Source organism: Sinocyclocheilus anshuiensis, unplaced genomic scaffold, assembly GCF_001515605.1.
Source record: "Sinocyclocheilus anshuiensis isolate Anshui unplaced genomic scaffold, SAMN03320099.WGS_v1.1 scaffold3951, whole genome shotgun sequence".
In the NCBI taxonomy this organism is placed as follows: domain Eukaryota; kingdom Metazoa; phylum Chordata; class Actinopteri; order Cypriniformes; family Cyprinidae; genus Sinocyclocheilus; species Sinocyclocheilus anshuiensis.
In genome coordinates this window covers 75,363-93,428 of record NW_015556248.1, presented here as the reverse complement: position 1 = coordinate 93,428, position 18,066 = coordinate 75,363, and the positions used below count along the sequence as shown (strand labels likewise).

The 18,066-nt window shown below is 37.7% G+C and overlaps 1 protein-coding gene across 1 annotated transcript in view; it reads right to left on the bottom strand.

Annotated features, from left to right (window-relative positions):
* Nucleotides 1-262: 262 nt before the first annotated feature.
* LOC107676301 (uncharacterized) overlaps nt 263-18,066 on the bottom strand; it is a 64,150-nt gene continuing 46,346 nt past the window's right edge. Inside the window, exons 19-32 of the mRNA XM_016470833.1 lie at nt 17,116-17,333; nt 15,639-15,822; nt 15,305-15,460; nt 13,780-14,094; nt 13,517-13,624; nt 5,895-7,808; nt 4,442-4,507; nt 4,224-4,304; nt 3,976-4,062; nt 3,688-3,779; nt 3,484-3,569; nt 3,109-3,381; nt 2,121-2,222; nt 263-1,324 (exon numbers count right to left, since the gene is read on the bottom strand). Coding sequence (XP_016326319.1) covers nt 1,077-1,324; nt 2,121-2,222; nt 3,109-3,381; nt 3,484-3,569; nt 3,688-3,779; nt 3,976-4,062; nt 4,224-4,304; nt 4,442-4,507; nt 5,895-7,808; nt 13,517-13,624; nt 13,780-14,094; nt 15,305-15,460; nt 15,639-15,822; nt 17,116-17,333 — 3,930 coding nt within the window. The 3' untranslated portion in view covers nt 263-1,076. The remainder of the gene's footprint in view (nt 1,325-2,120; nt 2,223-3,108; nt 3,382-3,483; nt 3,570-3,687; nt 3,780-3,975; nt 4,063-4,223; nt 4,305-4,441; nt 4,508-5,894; nt 7,809-13,516; nt 13,625-13,779; nt 14,095-15,304; nt 15,461-15,638; nt 15,823-17,115; nt 17,334-18,066) is intronic.

Here is an 18,066-nt window from a genome sequence, read left to right as displayed (position 1 = left end):
GAAAAATAAAAAAAAAGATATATAAATTTTTAAATAAAAAAAATGACATTTACATTTTTTTATTTGATGCATTATAATATAGTTGGATTTAGTCTGTGCCAATAGCCTCGTGGGCATCATGCTGACATGTAGCGCCACTGTGCTTCGGGTGTCCTGAGTTCGAGTCCCAGCTTGCAGACCTTTCCTGCCACTGCCCCCTCTCTTTCTCCCACTTCACTTCCTGTCTAAATACTGTCCTGTCTGAATAAAAAGGGGAAAAATGCCAAAGATAAAATCTTAAAAAAATAATTTAGTTGGATTTAATAGACCAATATATTATATAATTGAATTTGATACATAATTTAATATACCAATATAATATAGCTAGGATATAATGCATTTACTTTTGGCCCACAGCCCTCAATGAAGTTTGATTTTTGGACATTCATATTAAAATGTTTGGGTAGAGAGTAACGACTTAAATTTGGGTCTGTTTCTCACACAAAGCTGTTTTATGACTTCAGAGCAATTGGTATATAGTGGATGAGTCATAAGCACTATTGTTCTAATACTTCTGTGGTGTGTTTTTGTCTTTTTGGAGCTTGGCAGACTTCATTGTACTTTAAATATTTCATCTTTTTTCTTCTCTGCATTTCTCCTCTTCTCTAGCTTGCTTCTAAATAGTCTAATAAACCTGCTGGTGTTGCAAATTATGAATATTGGCTCAGTGATAACATTTGTTTTGTTCCTCTTTGTTATTTGCTTTGGATAAAAGTGCAGCTAAATGCATAATGTTCCATTAAAGAAAGAGTCATATGGGTTTGGAACAACACGATGGTGAGTAAATGATGAAATGATTTTAATTTTTGACTAAACCATCCATGAGCCCGATATAAAACGGCTGATGACGTGAGAAGTTGTAGGAGTGAACATTACACATCTTGCAACAACACAATCATACAAGATCTCATTAAAAAAAAGTATACACAAATGGTTCTCCATCAGATCCATAAATAAATGTAAGAAAAATGTTTTGAACTTGTGTCCTGCACATGTCAGTCAGGGTCTTTGACCTGCAGTGTCACAGAAAGTGTCCGTCACTCCTTTTTCCCAAAGAACTTCCTGAAGACTGATTTGTTGGGGGGTCGCGGGAGGCTCATGTAGCTCCTCATGGGCAGATCGGAGAAGGACTCCTGCCGGACGCTGTTTGGCGAGGCCGTCGCTGTGCTTTTACAGACTGACGGCATCTCACCATCTCCGATGAACAGAGTCACAGAGTAGCTGGAGCTGCTGTCCTGGCCTTTGCCTGAAGGAGGCGCTACAGGCTTGATCCTCTGATATGTGGCTGTAGAGACCGAGATAAAAAAAAAAACATTAAGTACAAAATTTTTTAAAGGAATAATTACACAATTTTTCTTTCATGTTTTAATTTCAATAGTAAACCAAACGTAAACCTCTGTTGCCAAAAAACAAAAAAAATTTTTAATTTTTATCTGATTACATTTTAATTATATTGTTAATGTTTCATGTCTTAATTTGATTACCACAGTTTTGGATAATAAATTTGTATTAAACCATACAGTTAACCATAAGTTTAATTGATTAGTCATGCTTTTTGATTATTAAAATGTAATTAAACCATTAAAATTGAATCCAGAAAAATTCAAAACTGAAAACAGAATTTAAGAAAAATAAAATGTATTTTATAGGGCCATCATTTTTTTTTGTTAAACTTAAATAATTTGTTGAATTGCATAGGTTTCATGATTTCAATTAATTACATGCTTTTTGGTTACTAACATTTAATTTAACCATTAAAACGGAATCCAAAAAAATGTAAATGGAAAAATGGAATTTGGGAAAAAAATAAAAATAAAACGTATTCCATATGGCCCTAAAATGTTTTTTTTTTCTTTTTTTACTTTTAATAAATTGTTGTTCAATTGTACAAGTTTCATAATGTCATGATTTTTGACTCGAACTGAATTTAACCAGTAAAACACAGCCCAGAAATATTAAAACAGAAAAAAAAATTACAACCGAATTTTGAAAAATAAAACCGATTTCATAGGGCCCTATATTAGTTTAAGTACAGCTGAATTCAGTCCTAATTGGACGTGGCAAATGTGGCTCGGATGTACCTGAGGTAAAGGAGTGTGAGCGTCTCTTTTCGCTGGTCCAGCCCTGAATGGTGGACATAGAGGACGGTTTCTGTCTCACAGACTCACCATGAGAGTCATCCTCTACAGAGAAAAAAACAAAACAGAAAATGAATCATTCAACCTCTGCAGTACAAGGGCAGACAGCATAAGTGAGTAACAAAGTACTCGAGGTGAGAAATAATGTGACCAAGGTGGAAATGACAAAATCCAGAGTGCTTCTCCAGAAATAGAAAGCCGCTGACAGCAAACAGATGTGACCATGCCTCATAATGTCTGCGTGAAGCTCCGATCAGCACTAGAGTACTCTACTGCCCTCTTTTGGATGTCCAAAACATTTATCTTGCATATTATTTATTTATTACTTGCATTAGTTGCCTGTGTTGAGAAAGCTACTTTGAAACTGTCAAAATGAAAGCTACATGTATCTCAAGTTTATGCTTTTAAATCCACTATAATTGCATACTTAAGATAAAATATATATTTATAGATTTTTTTTTACTGGACAAGGCAAAATACTGATTAAGAAAATTATTATTATCATTTTATTTATTTTTTTGTAGTGCTATTTAAAGTAATGCAACTACAGTCAAGCTACTAGCTAACAATTTATACATATTATAAATGAAATACTCAGAGCTATGAGGGTTTATAAAATACGACTAAAACCTTGAGTAATTTATTTAAATGACCCTCATTTATATAAATGAGACATAATAGTAATGAACAGAAGCATTAAACTACTGCAAAATGCACGGCATTGTGTATACATTTTTTACATTTATATATAAAATTTTGATCAATTATGAAATGAACTTATGCTCACCAAAGCTACATTTATTGGATCAAATAAATTAAAGATTATTACAATTTAAAATAACTGTTTTGTATTGAAATATATTTCAAATTATAATTTGTTGTGTTATTTTTTCTCAGTTCACTGAACTGTATTAGTCACACAGTTTCTTACCACAATGACCCGCATCTGAGAACGAGGGGAGCAACGGATCCTGATGCCTTTGGTGGATCTGCAGAACGTCACTGGTGTGAACTATGATCTCTTTGGTTCGGCCTGAGGCGGGCTGACTCTGTGCTAAAACGGTGGTGGTGACATAATTTCTCATGGAGCAGTGACATTTATCTCCACACTGACAGCCGGTGATAGCAGGAGAATGTCTAGGGAGCGTCGCTGAAGCTGAAGACCCATGACATGTTGATCTGTTCACTACAGAATCACTAGACACTGTAGAGATAAGAGGATTTCATGTGAATATAACTGTGGTCATTTAATGCAGCATTGAAAGCTTGTTAACAACAGACAGACAGATAGTTAATGGTATAATACCAGTGTGTGCTTGGATTCTGAGGATCCATTTCTTCATCATAAATCGGGACGATGCACTGAGGAGATACTCAGATCCATCCCGCAATCTGAGAGAAAAGTTAAGTCCTTCAACTGAATATGTGCAGGTGAAAGTGATTTAAAAACAACTACTTCCATCTCTAACTAAGATAAACATGAGACGCCCTTTAGTTGTTCGACATTTACCTCAAGCAGAAGCAGTTGGGTTTTTTGGTGTACTCTGTCGACGGTTCACACACCGCTCCAATTAGATTCAGAGGATGGCTGGTCAGACAGCTCTATGGGGTACAAATATAGAGTCATTTTGGCTAAACTCATACCCTTAGATGCTTTACAGCTGCCATTAAACGTAATTCAATCACAATTTAATCACAGTTCAACCTTGCAATGTAAATAATGATGTCCTTTTGCAATAAAGGAACACAAAGTTTTCTACTTGGTTGCAAAGCCAGAACATGAAGTCTTCAAGCTTACCTTGAGTGTATCTTTCCTGTCCTGATAGAAACATATCGTTTGTTTGTATAGCACAGCATGATAGGAGTTCCACGCCCTGCATGGTGCCTGAAATAGTACATTTTGTTGGTTACATAAAGACCAACTGAAATGCAACCTAATTTGACATCTACCACAGTAGCCTGCAGGTAAGAGCATGAGGCATGAGACACAAAATGCTTATTTGTTGTGGTTGGGGTCAAGAAAATATCTGTAATTGTGATATTTACCTTCTTTCCACCCAGTTGTAGTTTGTGTTTCCTCTCCAGTGTACCTTCCATAGATGGCAGTTCCAGTTCTTGTCTTCCACTCTGAAAAACAATGGTCAAAGATTAGAATTAACAATCTTTGAATGATGAGATACAATAATTATTTCTCGATATTCTGAAGAACTCTTAAGCATATACTCTCTGTTATTGTATATTGTCTGTAATTATACTTTGGGTACCTGGATATCATTGTCATTGGTCCCATCCAATCCCATATGAACAGACAGGAGGCTCATGGATTGGTCCTGTGGAGAAAGAACACATATCAATGCATTAATTGCCAAGACAAAAAACAGATTGCACATGCACTAATCAGAACTACAATAATGGGCAAAATGATATGAGATATGCTGGCCACAACTTACTTTGAGGGCAAAGATTTCCAAATAAAACCCTCAATCGTCCTCGGAAGTTCCTACTTCAGCCATGAGTGCTCATCTCATAAATATCATTCTGACATGTTCAAGGCAGCACAAGTCAACTACTTAAACCAGAGATGTCCAATCCTGGTCCTAGAGGGCCAAAGTCTTGCAGAGTTTAGCTCCAACTTGACCCAACACACCTCCCCGGAAGTTTCTAGTACGCCTAGTAAAACCTAGTATGCCTAGTAAAACTTTGATTAGCTAGTTCAGGTGTGTTCAATTGGGGTTGGCACTAAACTCTACAGGACAGTGGCCCTCCAGGAGTAGGACTTAAACCAGGGGACTTAAACCACAAGGCCCCACCGTCCTGCAGAGTTTAGCTTTGACTTGCCTCAACACACCTGCCTGGAAGTTTCTAGTAATCGTGAAGACCTTGAGGTCCTTGGTTCAGGTGTGTGTGATTGAAGCTAAACTCTACAGGACATTGGCCTTCCAAGAGCAGGACTTAAGCCAGGGGTGTCTAAACTCAGTCCTGGAAGGCAACCGTCCTGCAGAGTTTAGCTTCAACACACCTGCATGGAAGTTTCTAGTATTCCTAACAAGACCTTGATTTGCTAGTTCAGGTGTGTTCTATTGGGGTTGGCACTAAACTCTACAGGACAGTGGCCCTCCAGGAGTAGGACTTAAACCAGGGGACTTAAACCACAAGGCCCCACCGTCCTGCAGAGTTTAGCTTTGACTTGCCTCAACACACCTGCCTGAAAGTTTCTAGCAATCATGAAGACCTTGAGGTCCTTGGTTCAGGTGTGTGTGATTGAAGCTAAACTCTACAGGACATTGGCCTTCCAAGAGCAGGACTTAAGCCAGGGGTGTCCAAACTCAGTCCTGGAAGGCCACCATCCTGCAGAGTTTAGCTTCAACTTGCCTCAACACACCTGCCTGGAAGTTTCTAGTATGCCTAATAAGACCTTGATTTGCTAGTTCAGGTGTGTTTAACTGGGGTTGGAGCTGTGTGTATAGCAGGGCTGTCCAAACTCGGTCCTGGAGGGCCGGTGTCCTGCAGAGTTTAGCTTCAACTTGCCTCAACACACCTGCCTGGAAGTTTCTAGTATGCCTAATAAGACCTTGATTTGCTAGTTCAGGTGTGTTTAACTGGGGTTGGAGCTAAACTCTACAGGACAGTGGCCCTCCAGGAGTAGGGTTGGACACCCGACTAAAACAGTCCTAAACAACATCTAACAAGGTTTGACTGTCAACTTACAGACCTCACCTTCAGAAAACCTGTTTCCTTCTCCTCCTCCTCCTCCTCCTCCTCCTCTCTATAATGGTAGATATACTTTTGCTGGTCCTGTATTTCAGGTAGTTTCACCATATCTGAAGCCGTTTCATTAACAGCCACTTGTTTGTAAACCTGTTCCTGTTGAGTGAACGCAGCCCAAGACCTTCTGTCTCCTTTATCCAGAATTTGCCTTTCTTCCCTTGGGTTATGCTGCTTCCCAGAACCCACCATAGTCTGGACAGACGGTGGCAGTCTGAACTCCGCCACAAGAAGGTTGGGTGCAGAGGCTGTGACCAACTTCCTGAAGAGCACTGCTTGTTCTTTGGGTGAGGGTTCCCTGTGCTGGTCTAGAGAAGAGGTGGCCTGGTAGCCATTATACATGATGTCAGAGTTTAGACTCTCTCGGTAGCTGTTGGTGTGGTTCCAGATGTCCTCCAGCTCCTCCTCTTCCTGCTCAAACTGTTGATGGTCAGGATGAACTGGATCATCAATGTCGATAGATAAGGTAATGCTCTTGTCCTTGGAGAACTCAAAGTTCTTGTTGGACACTCCTGCATCCAGGGATGGTACCTTCCCAATGGTTCTCTTGGGCACTGGACAATCTGAGGAGTCTACGTATGGACCCTCAGCACATAACTTGAAGCTTCCAGAGCTGGAGTGACCAGAGTCCACTGAGTCCTCTCTTCCATTGGCTCTGAAGTTCAACACTACATGAGATGCATGGCTGGGACTTAACTGTTGAGTTCTGGAGTTCTTTGCTGGCCTATGGAACACGTGTCCATTAAGATTGTGAACCAAGGTATGGACGCTAGGACATACATGAATCTCTGCCATATTTGAGCAGTGGTTGGCTATACCTTGGATTGCATCTTCTGGAGGACTTACATAGTGGTTCTCAAGTTGAGTTGCATTTGCGTTCCAACTAACCACCTCTTCTTTGGGCACTATACTGATCCCAGACAGATGTTTCTGTTGAATATTGGTCAGATCACTGAGTGATGAGGGATGATTCTCCTCAAATGAGATGTCTTCAACAACTGGAGAAGGTGGAGGAGGATATTCATCTTCAGTAAATGAAACCGTGTCAATGCTGATCTTTTTGGAGTCTTTACAATCAATCTTAAGGGTTACTTCAGCTGGAGAAATTTGTTTGCGCTCTTCTTTTTGCATTGGACGAGAGCGGACCGTTTTAAAGGTGCTCAGAGCTGTCGAACGATCAACCTGAGCGTCCTGGTGATGAGAGTCTGTCTTCTTTTGCTCAGGAGGGCCAATTGTGATTACATCTTGAATGCTAGGGATAAGGCTCATATCCTTGGGCAGGTCGAAGCTTAACACAGAGCCCAAGGACAGAAATCTGCAGTGGTTCTTCACATGTCCTTGGGTGGCAACCTCTAAGGTGCTGTGAACTGGAGATCCAACCTCTCCAGAACATTCTGCATCTATGTCTTTCACTAAAGGGTTCTTTATGTAGTCCAAGACCTGAGTCCCATCGCTGTTTGGTTTCCTTGCATTTTTCTGCTTCTTCCTTTCCTTCAGGGGCCAAGTATGTGTATCGTATGTCACCGGTTCACGTACAGGTGGCAAATCAGCCTCCTCTGACAGATCCTCTCCCATGATCTTCTGAATGGTGTGTCTACGGTCATCTTTCTTCTTCTTGGCCTTCTTGCCCTTCCTCTTCAGGCTGCTAAAGATTGAGATGTTGCCATTCTTTGGCAGCAGGCTGTTGGCCTGCTGAAGTGTGTCTTCGATGGAGGACGAGGAGTATGGGGAGGTGCAAGGAGAGGAGAGAGCATACAGGGAGGTCCTGGGAGAGGAGGAGGAGGGCCTTGGAGCTTTGTCTTGGGGAAGCGCCATACTCTCATACACTGCCGTGTTGTTTTCCGTAACATGCAAGTAAGTACTTACCTAAAACACAAGGAAAAGATTGTTTTAGAGGGTTATCACTTTTTTTCTTCCATGCATAAATTGGATCGCATGCATAAGTATCACACTTCAACACAAAGTTCACCCTTCAAAGATACATCATGCTAATTATCTGATGTGCAGTGCTCCTAAAAAGCATTTGGGCGGTTAGGTCGCACATACAAATGAATGAATGCCATTGCATTCCAAAACAAAATATCAAATGAAGTGGCATCTGCAAACAACGGTTGCTGTCATTTTTAATGCATGCATGAAGTCAGTTTTTCTCAAATACACACAGGTGTAGTTCATCACATTAACTAATCAACATGTTTCACAACCACAAAGTGTCTTTATTTTGGACCTTTGTAAGTGTGCTTGTGTTATCGTTATAACAAATGTGACTTGGTTTGTTATTTTGTTATCTTATGCACTGACATTCATATTTAAGTGTGGCTCAAGTGTCCAAATACTTTTTATGGCCAGTGTAATTCACAATTCAAACACTGAAAAATTATTATTTGTATAACCATTTATGAAAATAAGTGTTTTAGTATCTGAACACAGCACTTCTGTGAGTGTCTGGCTCAAGCAAAGCATTCCAAAGCAAAAACACAGACACATGTTGCTTCACATTTGTTACTGATGAATGATGACATCGCTCTGCAATGATAAAAAAACATTTAAAATGCTGAAACATCTTTTCCTTCACTGCTTACGTTAAGCAGCTGGAATTCACATTTGTTATGGGAAAAAATAAACAATTCTTACATTCTGTGAAGAAAAATTATGCAAAACTTGCCACTACACCGCCAGTATGCTGTGAAAGTTTTTCCAGGGAGTTGCTATGTCGTCGTTTCATACTATGTGGCTACCAACATGTTATAAGTGTTTTTTATTGTGTTGGTATGCTTTTGCTAAGGTGTTCTGGATCGTTGCCAGGGCATTACTATGCAGTTGCTAAGGTGTTCTAAGTGTTTTTGTGTATTGCTATGCTGTTGCTAAGATGTTCTAGGTGGTTGCTAGGGCGTTGCTATACTGTTGCCAAGGTGTTGTGGCTAGTCGTCAAAATGTCACTAAGGTAAGGTTCTGAGTATTTTAGTGTGTTGCTACGTTATTGGAAAGTTGCTCTAGGTGTTTGCTAAAGTGTTTCTATGCTTTTGCTAATGTGTTCTGGATACTTGGCAAGGCTACGTGATCTCTAAGCTGTTACAGGTGGTTGCCACGGTGTTGCTATGGGATTCTGGTTAGTTGCCAGGCAATATTACATGGTTGTGTTCTATTTGGTTTTTAGTGTGTTGCTATGCTACTGTGAAGATGTTCTAGGTGATTGCTAGGGCATTGCTATGTAATTGTAAAGGTTTTCTAGATGATTGCCAGGAAGTTATGCTGTCACTAACATGTTCTGAATAGTGTTCAGGGCATTACTATGCAACTGCTAAGGTGTTCTGACTGTTTTGTGTGCGTGTTGCTATGTGATTCTAAGTTGTTCTAGATGGTGGCTAAGGAGTTGCTATGCTGTTACTAAAATGTTCTGAACTGTTGTCAGGGCGTTACTGTGCAGTTGTTAAGCTATTCTGAATGGTTTTTAGTGTGTTGCTACAGTATGTGATTGCGAAGGTGTTCCGGGTGGTTGCTAAGGCTATGTGATTGATGGTCTAGATCAGGGCTGTCCAAACTCGGTCCTGGAGGGCCGGTGTTGTCCTGCAGAGTTTAGCTCCAACCCTAATTAAACACACCTGAACCAGCTAATCAAGCTCTTACTAGGCATAGAAACTTCCAGTCAGGTGTGTAGAGGCAAGTTGGAGCTAAACTCTGCAGGACACCGGCCCTCCAGGACCGAGTTTGGACAGCCCTGGTCTAGATGGTTGTGCAATGGTGTTCTGAGTGGTTGCTTACATCAAAAAGCCACACCAAACCTTAGCAAACACCACTAATGCAAAAACATTAGGTTTACATGAGAACAACATGAACAAAAGAACACTAGCATGACTACACAAGCACACTTGATTTTTTTTTTTTAAACTCTGGGCTTAATAAGAATCATCTGCTCTTAAACATGTCGTCATACACAGCTGTAATGGCTTGACCTTTCACCCCATGACTAATCTTGTGCTGCTCTGGCAGCCCCAGACCATAAATCACACAGGGCAGTCAGGATGGCCTTCTAGAAAGTTCACAACAAATTTTCCAGCACCCCCCGCTCCTGCTGGGAGCCATTTCAAAACTCAGCGATCATGGGAAGCGAAGGGTGAGGTCACATCTCAGCACCGCGCTGCTGTCATGAGTGTTTACATCAGCCCGAAAAAGAGCTTACATAAGAGTGAAAAACCCCACTGCATGCATCTTATCTCTCTTATCACCTGCTTCCTTTGTCATTGTCTTTCTCCATCCATGCATATCTGATTAAAACAACTGATTTGCAGCAAATCTTTAGATCTAATAAAAACCTATGGCCTCTGCTGGTTTCTGACTCATTTGTCATGATGGAGCAAGAGTTTAAAGAGTAAAAAGTAGTGCTAAAGATTTTTCCATTCGACTTTAAATTTAACTAAACAAATTAAATGAATTTAAGCCATTAGTACACTAATCACGTTTATATCCGTTTAATTAGTTAAATAATAGGCTTTAATATATAGCCTATTCCATGCTCAAGCGCACACAAAATGCTTGTCGCAAAGCAAAAATGAACTATGATGACTATGAAAGTTTCAGAAAAATAGCAAGGAGATATTTTAATAATTTATTAATAAACTAGAATTTTCTGAGTCGGTGTCGGCTGCAAAGATGAAGTTGACAGTGCTGACTTGCCATTTAGTACAGTGGATGCGCCTTTAGAGAAAAATGCAACTTTCATATGGATTACATAATTAGAGAGCATTTGGTTTTTATTTTAATTGGTTCATTTAAAAGTAGACATTTCAAGCTTTCTATAGATATATTTCTCATGTCTGTGAGGGAAGTAGCCTATAACACTGAGTTTCGGTTCATTTTTGTGATGCTTTCCAGTTCATGGAGACACATCTTGGTTGTTTTCTTTATTTTACAAAAGCACAACATTTTGTTGATATTGTGAGTGTACACAAATAAAAGTAGACCCTTTACAGTTTCAAATGATGTATTATTACTCTTATCTGTATGAGCAAAATGACAGCATTTTTTTAAGATGTTTTTGCTGTTATCAGGAGAAAATGCAAGTTGCTGGAGCCTCCATGTTATACAGTGTGCACTAACTAATAGCTTCCACACTTCACACAAACACTTGGATATGCGCCTAATAGAGCACATTTATCTAGGTTAACATTAGAGCGAGCGGTCATGTAAAGTTTCTACTACTTACATGTTTCAATTACAAATGAAAAGCCATATTTGAGGGTGATGAATGATAGGTGAACATTTGGATTTCCTGCCTGATATACTGTAATTGCCACAAGGATATACATTATAAAAATTTTTTTTTGTAAATAACTGACATTTTTGTCGACTAAGCCTCTTCTCGTCGACTATTATGGGGGGCAGCGCTAGTAAAAAGACTAAAAGTTTGCTCTGTTCCTCATGCAAAGCTATTGTATGAGTGCAAAAGACTCAATGCATACATGTTTCAATCATCATTTCTGAATTTGTGCGATTATACGCTCTGATATTTAGGGTCTCGTTTTTGTTATCAGTGGCCTTTATATGTTCTGAAAGCTGCGAGGGCACAAAATAAAAAATCCTGCTGACAGATATAAAATGCATTTGAAATTGAACAATATGACAGCAGCTAGACATTTTCCCACAAGCCCTACAAACTCCTGATGTTTTCAAAAATATATACTGGATTACATGAGAGCTGCAAACCTACAGCAATGGGCAACATTTCAAAAATAACTTCTAACACTGACCGAAGTTTTCATTTCACAGACCCTAATAACATAATAAAAGTCCCAAGGATATTGCAAAACCATTTAAGGCTACTATATGCTACTATATTTAAGCCCCTGTAACCGTTCCAAGAAACACACTTTTTATTTTTGCTGCAATTACTTTCAAAATGTTCCCAAAGACAGTTTTGTAAACAACCTGAATGCTTGAAATGAGGCTTTATATGAGTCTTGGAAGAGTTTCTCGTCCCGGTTTCTAATACTTCCCATATACTGGCAGCTCAAAATGAGATCATTGGAAGTGGCTATTTCCTCCGTCATCTTCTCATTACCTGCCCATACCTGTTTGCAATCTCCTCTAAACCGCAGTGACCTCTCTTCCATCAAAGTTTCTTTGGCTTTGTTGCCTTTCCAACCACTGCACAAATAAATGATCAAGCCAGTGGCGATATTTCAGAATAGCATACTATTATACTATGAATCTAAGATGTACTGCAATGCTTCGGTAATCAAAAAAATATGATAAGATGTTTCGAGATCATGATGTTAGTCAGTCCATCACACTACAGTCCTCATGCACACACACAAGCAGAGCTGGGTAGATTACTTACAAATTGTAGTCCGTTATTAATGTCAAATTACATGACAAAAATTGTATTTAGTAATGTAATCCATTACATTACACATTTTAGGTAATATAATCAGACTACTTTTTGATTACTTTTAGATTACTTTTGTAGGGAGGCCCATTTCCGCCACTAAATAAAAAATAAAAAAGGCAATTGTGACTTTTAATCTAACAATTCTGACTTTTTTCTCACAATTGCGAGATATAAACTCACAATTCTGACTGTTTTGTGTCACAATTGTGATATATAAAGTCAGAATTGTGGGATATAAACTCAGAATTGGGAGAAAAAAAAAATCAGAATTGCAAGATTTAACCTCGCAATTCTGAATTTCTCGCAATTGCGAGTTTATATCTCACAATTCTGAATTAATTTAATTTATTGCCAATGACCTTTTTTTAATTTTTGTATTCAGTGGCAGAAACGGGCTTCCATATTGACCAAACTTGTTTATCACATTGATTTAAATAGGATAATCTTGTAATATATTGATATAAAAATACAAAGAGAAAGAAAATATTCCACTCTTTGTTATAACAACATAAAAAGTGCAGTCAACATTACGTCAAGGTTTCCCAAACTGGGGTTCGTGAAGGAACTAATAATAATTAGAAAAGTGCTAATAATTAGAAAAGCTAATAATTATATCATAAAAATGTCAATAATTTTAAAATAATTGCGTTTGAAAGACAAAAGCCTTCCAAAGACATAGTAATACATAGTTAAATAACTCATAGTGACAATAAAAAAAAAAAAAAGTTCTACCAGCAGTTGATGCAATGTTGGGATGTTGAGAAAAAAACAAAATATTGAAAATCCAGTAGTCAAATGTGTGGCCTCTCAGTTTTCTGTGCAATTATAGTCAGCTGACTAATGACTGGTCTTTGTGTGAATGTCCACAATACTGGAAACTTTTAGCGGCAGGCTATTTCTGAAAGGAACATTTAAAAGATGATAAAATTATGAATAATTTATTGCTATTGTGTAAATAATATGTAATCATGTAACCAATAAAATGTAACCAATAAAAATGTAACTGTAGTCTGATTACAAGTATTTTACAATGTAGTATAATCTAACTACAAGTACTTCATTTTTGGAATCTGATTACGTAATCCACGTTACATGTAATCAGTTACTACCCAGCACTGCATACAATTACCATGTTTCTGTTTACTCGTGCAGGGCCAACTGCAGGGCATTCACCAACTATATTTACCTCTTCTGCACTGTGTCGATAAATCTTTGTCTTTCGCTTTAAACTACCAGAAAGCCCCTGGCAGCGCTTCCAAAAGCCTTTACAGGCAGAAGAGTGAGACTCAGCAGGCTGAAGGGGAACGTAGAACAAAATAAAACAGAGAAGGGTGTTTTTGAGGAAAGAGAAGGAAATGTGAGGAGCCTGAGAGGGATATCAAACACAGAGCAGCATATAAGTGCAATAGGGTTTGACTGTGTGTGATTGTGATGTTTAATCATTCTCACCCTGTGCACAGGTTCGGGCACCGGCACACCACCTTCCCTGCCAGGCGCCTGTACCTGGATTTGTGTGTCTCCAGAGTTACTGAAGCTGAGGATGAGGTTGACTGTGCCTCCTAAAGCTGAGGGACTGGGTTCCTTTAGCACCAGGTATGGTGAATCCGGCCTCTCTAAATGACCGCTGTCATTGCTTCCTTTTGGACTGACACTTTGCATCACCTCATATCCATAACTGTGCTGCAAACCATCCTCCGTGTCACCAGGGGGAGCACTTGTGAGGCTTTCTGTTGTCTTCTGAGAGACCTCTGATGAGGTTTCCACCTGAAAAATGGCAGAATTAGAATGCCTTAGGAGGAGACTGCATCTTTGGGTCAATCTCATTAAAACTCCAGGAACTCAAAGTCACATTTCGTAAACAAAAGATAAATAAAAAATTGTATTTCGCATAAAGACAAAAACATGTTTTATTTTAGGACTTTTAAAATGGTTTGAACTGTGACATTATTTGACAATTAAGCACATTTCCTGCATTCAATTTCTCATTACTATAAATATATATACAAAAAACTTAGAGGCTTTTGCATCTGAACTCTTCATATATATATATAAATAAAATTACACTTTATATTCTATATTTTATTCTATAATAATAAAATGGTAAAGCTTGTTTGCATTATGATTGTTTCGACATTTAGTAGCATTTGCTTCATTTAATATATGATTTAAATAAAAAATGCAATATAAAAATGAATATCTAATACAAATTATCACTGACAATAAGTGGAATTATAAAAAAAATCTTAAAGATTAGGTTTTATTTTCTTTATGTAAAAACATTTTTTTTAATTTATTTTGTTATTTTGGGTTGATCTCATGAAATCTGTCAAGGATTTCAGGACCATTAAGACCGTTTGCATTGTGACACTTTAATGCAAAAATGCTATATTATTAAATAGTGATGTATTTAAACATTTAGTAGCATTTAATACATGTAATGTAAGCTGGTGCAAAAAAATCTATATTCATAAAATAGTGAAGTATTTCTACATTTAGTAGCATTTGATACATTTGGTATAAGCTGATGCAAAAAAAACACTATATTAATAAAGTGAAATACTTCTACATTTAGTAGCATTTGCTTCTAAATTTGCTCACGAAATTGTATTTATTACTAAATTTTATTTGAATATATTCTGATGTAAATTGAAAAATTATTGCTAATATTGATTGATTGATACTGATGTTATTTAAGACAAATAAGCACATTTCCCATCTTCAAATGAGCTGTAATGGAAAAAAAACGATATTAATAAAACAATAAAGATTGTTTATAGCATTTGAGAATTTGAATCATTGTATTACAGTATTTTACTTCAACAATCAATGAGAATAATTTGAATGATTCTAATTGATATTGATATCAATTACTTATTATCTATTTATTCATTATTTATTTTATACACACACACACTTTTTGATTGATAAACTTCATTTATCCCCAGAAGGGAAATTTATAAATGAATGGTTATACCTGTGTTTGTGGGCTGCAGACCATGGCCTCGGAGTAAATAGCGTCAGCTTGAGCTTCTTCAGCCTTCTGTCTGCTCAACAGCTGATCCTTCTGAGCCCTCCAGTGGACCAGGATCCATCCCAGCATGCTCCTCAGCTCCTCCATCCTCTCTCTGATCTGCACAAGACAAAGAGCAATGGAAAAAGACCCCAAACCATTTTAACTTTATTTCATCCAGAAGAAACTTGAGGTTGTTCTTTCATAGGAGACTTAGGGAGAGTGTAGAGTTACAAAATCTATTTGTATATCAGTTGAGCAATGCAACTGAAGCAGATTTTAAAGAAAGCTTATATACCATTGTGTTGAGGTGATGCTCGTCATCAAAGAGGTTTTTTCCAGCCACGGCGAGCTGATCAAACTCCTCGAACTTCTGCTCTATCTGCCGATCCAGAACCTCAACCAGAGGCTCCTGGTTCTCTCGGCTTTGACGCAGAGCGCTTTCTGAGAAAATGCAGGAGCGGGTGTCTTCTGTCCAAGAGCTGTGGGAGAGAGGTGAAGACAAGCGCTTCAGGCCAACACACACAGCTCGAGATGATGCTCACCAGACGTTTCTCCAAACAAATGAAGAGAACACAATGTGAACAGACATTTCCCATCAATAAATCAAACATTAGCTCTGCAAATTATGTTCATAGAACATTCCTGTTGAATCACACCAAAGCATGTCCAGCTCACATTTCACCCTAAAATCAAATGAAAGAAGTACCACTATGAGTTTTTGCTTTATGTCACTATTTTCTATTCTAATTAAGTAAGTTTACCCCAAATTTGCATTACTGCAACCCTAACCCTAATGCGTCCAGACATTTACATTTGTTTTTGTTCAATATTTTTATTGTAAAAAAAACAACAACTAATATTTACTTTTTAGTTTTTTGTTGTTCAATAATTAAAATTATTTTTTGTTTAGCATTATTTTAGCATTTTGAGTTTTTTTTCTTAAATCTGTTTTAATGCTATTAAATTCTCATTACTAAACTACAGTATTTTTAAATTAAAAATTCAAATCAATATTTATTATATAATTTATATATATTCAAAAAAGAGAGAAAAATATTAAGTATATAATACATTTTTAGTATTTATGGTAGCATTTATTCTACTCTTATTTAATTTATGTTGATTTAAAAAAATACTTGATTTTTTTTTAATTAAAAAATTGCATAATTGAAATGTCTAGGCACATTACAATAATACAAATTTTGGAGGAAACTTGCTTAATTGTGATGAATAAAATAAAAAAAATTATATTTATAAATTACTAATATATATGTATATATATATAAACACACACTGTCACGTTGCACACACACGAGGGACGAGGAGACGCTGGAGAATATGTTGACAGGACTTTATTTGCATGAACCAAGGGTGACACACACACACACACACACACACATATAAATACATATATAAAATAGCATATATATTTATTTTATTATTATTTAACAATTTGTATTATATATATATAGTAATATTTTTGTTTTTATTTTTAATTATTTTGTTTTTTCTATTTATTATTAATGTGCATTAACACAATAATAAAAATTTAGGGAGAATTGTTTATCATGTTTATCATGAAAATATCATAATGCAGAAAAGTCTGATGGTCCTAAAAACAGTTCTCTTTTATGTAAACTATGCATATTAATTATCATCCCTGTCTATTGGTTTTGGGGGTGAATTATGACCTGTACGTGTTCTTCTTATCTATCTTTAACAAAATGTGAAATAAAACAAGGTCTCATTTAATCGATTTATCACTGACTTACATCATTGCCAGGTAGTTCCTAAAGAAATGGCGCAGGTGTCCAAACTGCAGGAGCCTCTTCTTGTTTTCGGCCACACTTTTGCCGAGCTCGTCCCAGGCGTTCAGGCTGGTCTGAATCTCAGTCCCTACAGCGTTCATCCTCTCCGGACACATGTCTGACAAACAGCTCGCTAGACTCGCCATGGCCTTGACCTCCTCCTTCAAGACCCCGTATTCAGCCTGGAGGAAAAAACACATCTAGGTTTAAGTTCACAATTGCATACTACCATCCTACAAGTGCTATTTTTGCAGCATAAACCCCAGTTGTGCAAACTCTTATGGCTTCACACTTTCAGTGCTTTAAATCTGTTAAAGGAGCCATATGCATCGCTGACAGAGTTTCTGAAGCTAATTAAAAGCGTTAAGAATCAAGCCGCTGTGTTTCAGATCTGCGGCTGCAAAACAGAGATTGTCAGATGCTTTGTGCATGAGCGTCAAACTATTTTAGTATGAGCCATTAGGTCATTTCTTGGGCTTTGGGGTTTCGCGTTTTGCACGCCATCGAGGTATTTTTGCATCGCAACGCACCCGCCCAATGCTGCAGTCTCAAATGAATCAACCGACACATACAGATACACATCATAAACGCCAAAGACTCGCACACAATGGAGTCCTGTGTGGATAATAAAGGCACGTGTGGGCTCACTTCATTAACATCTATTGAACAAAACAAGCGTCTGGCTGAGCCTCAGTGGATGTCCAGCTTCAACCACAACAGGAAACAGATTCTAGAAACAATGTGCTAAAACAAATTCATCACAAGAGATGGGAGAAAGACATTTCCATTAGATCAACACCAGGAGTCCCGGCAAACAAGATGCTTGCTGTTCTCAGAGCGTGTTCGCTGGTAAATGCTTCGGACATGTTATTGTGTTGCGAAAACACTTGGTTGCTGTCTGGATTTGCTTTAAAA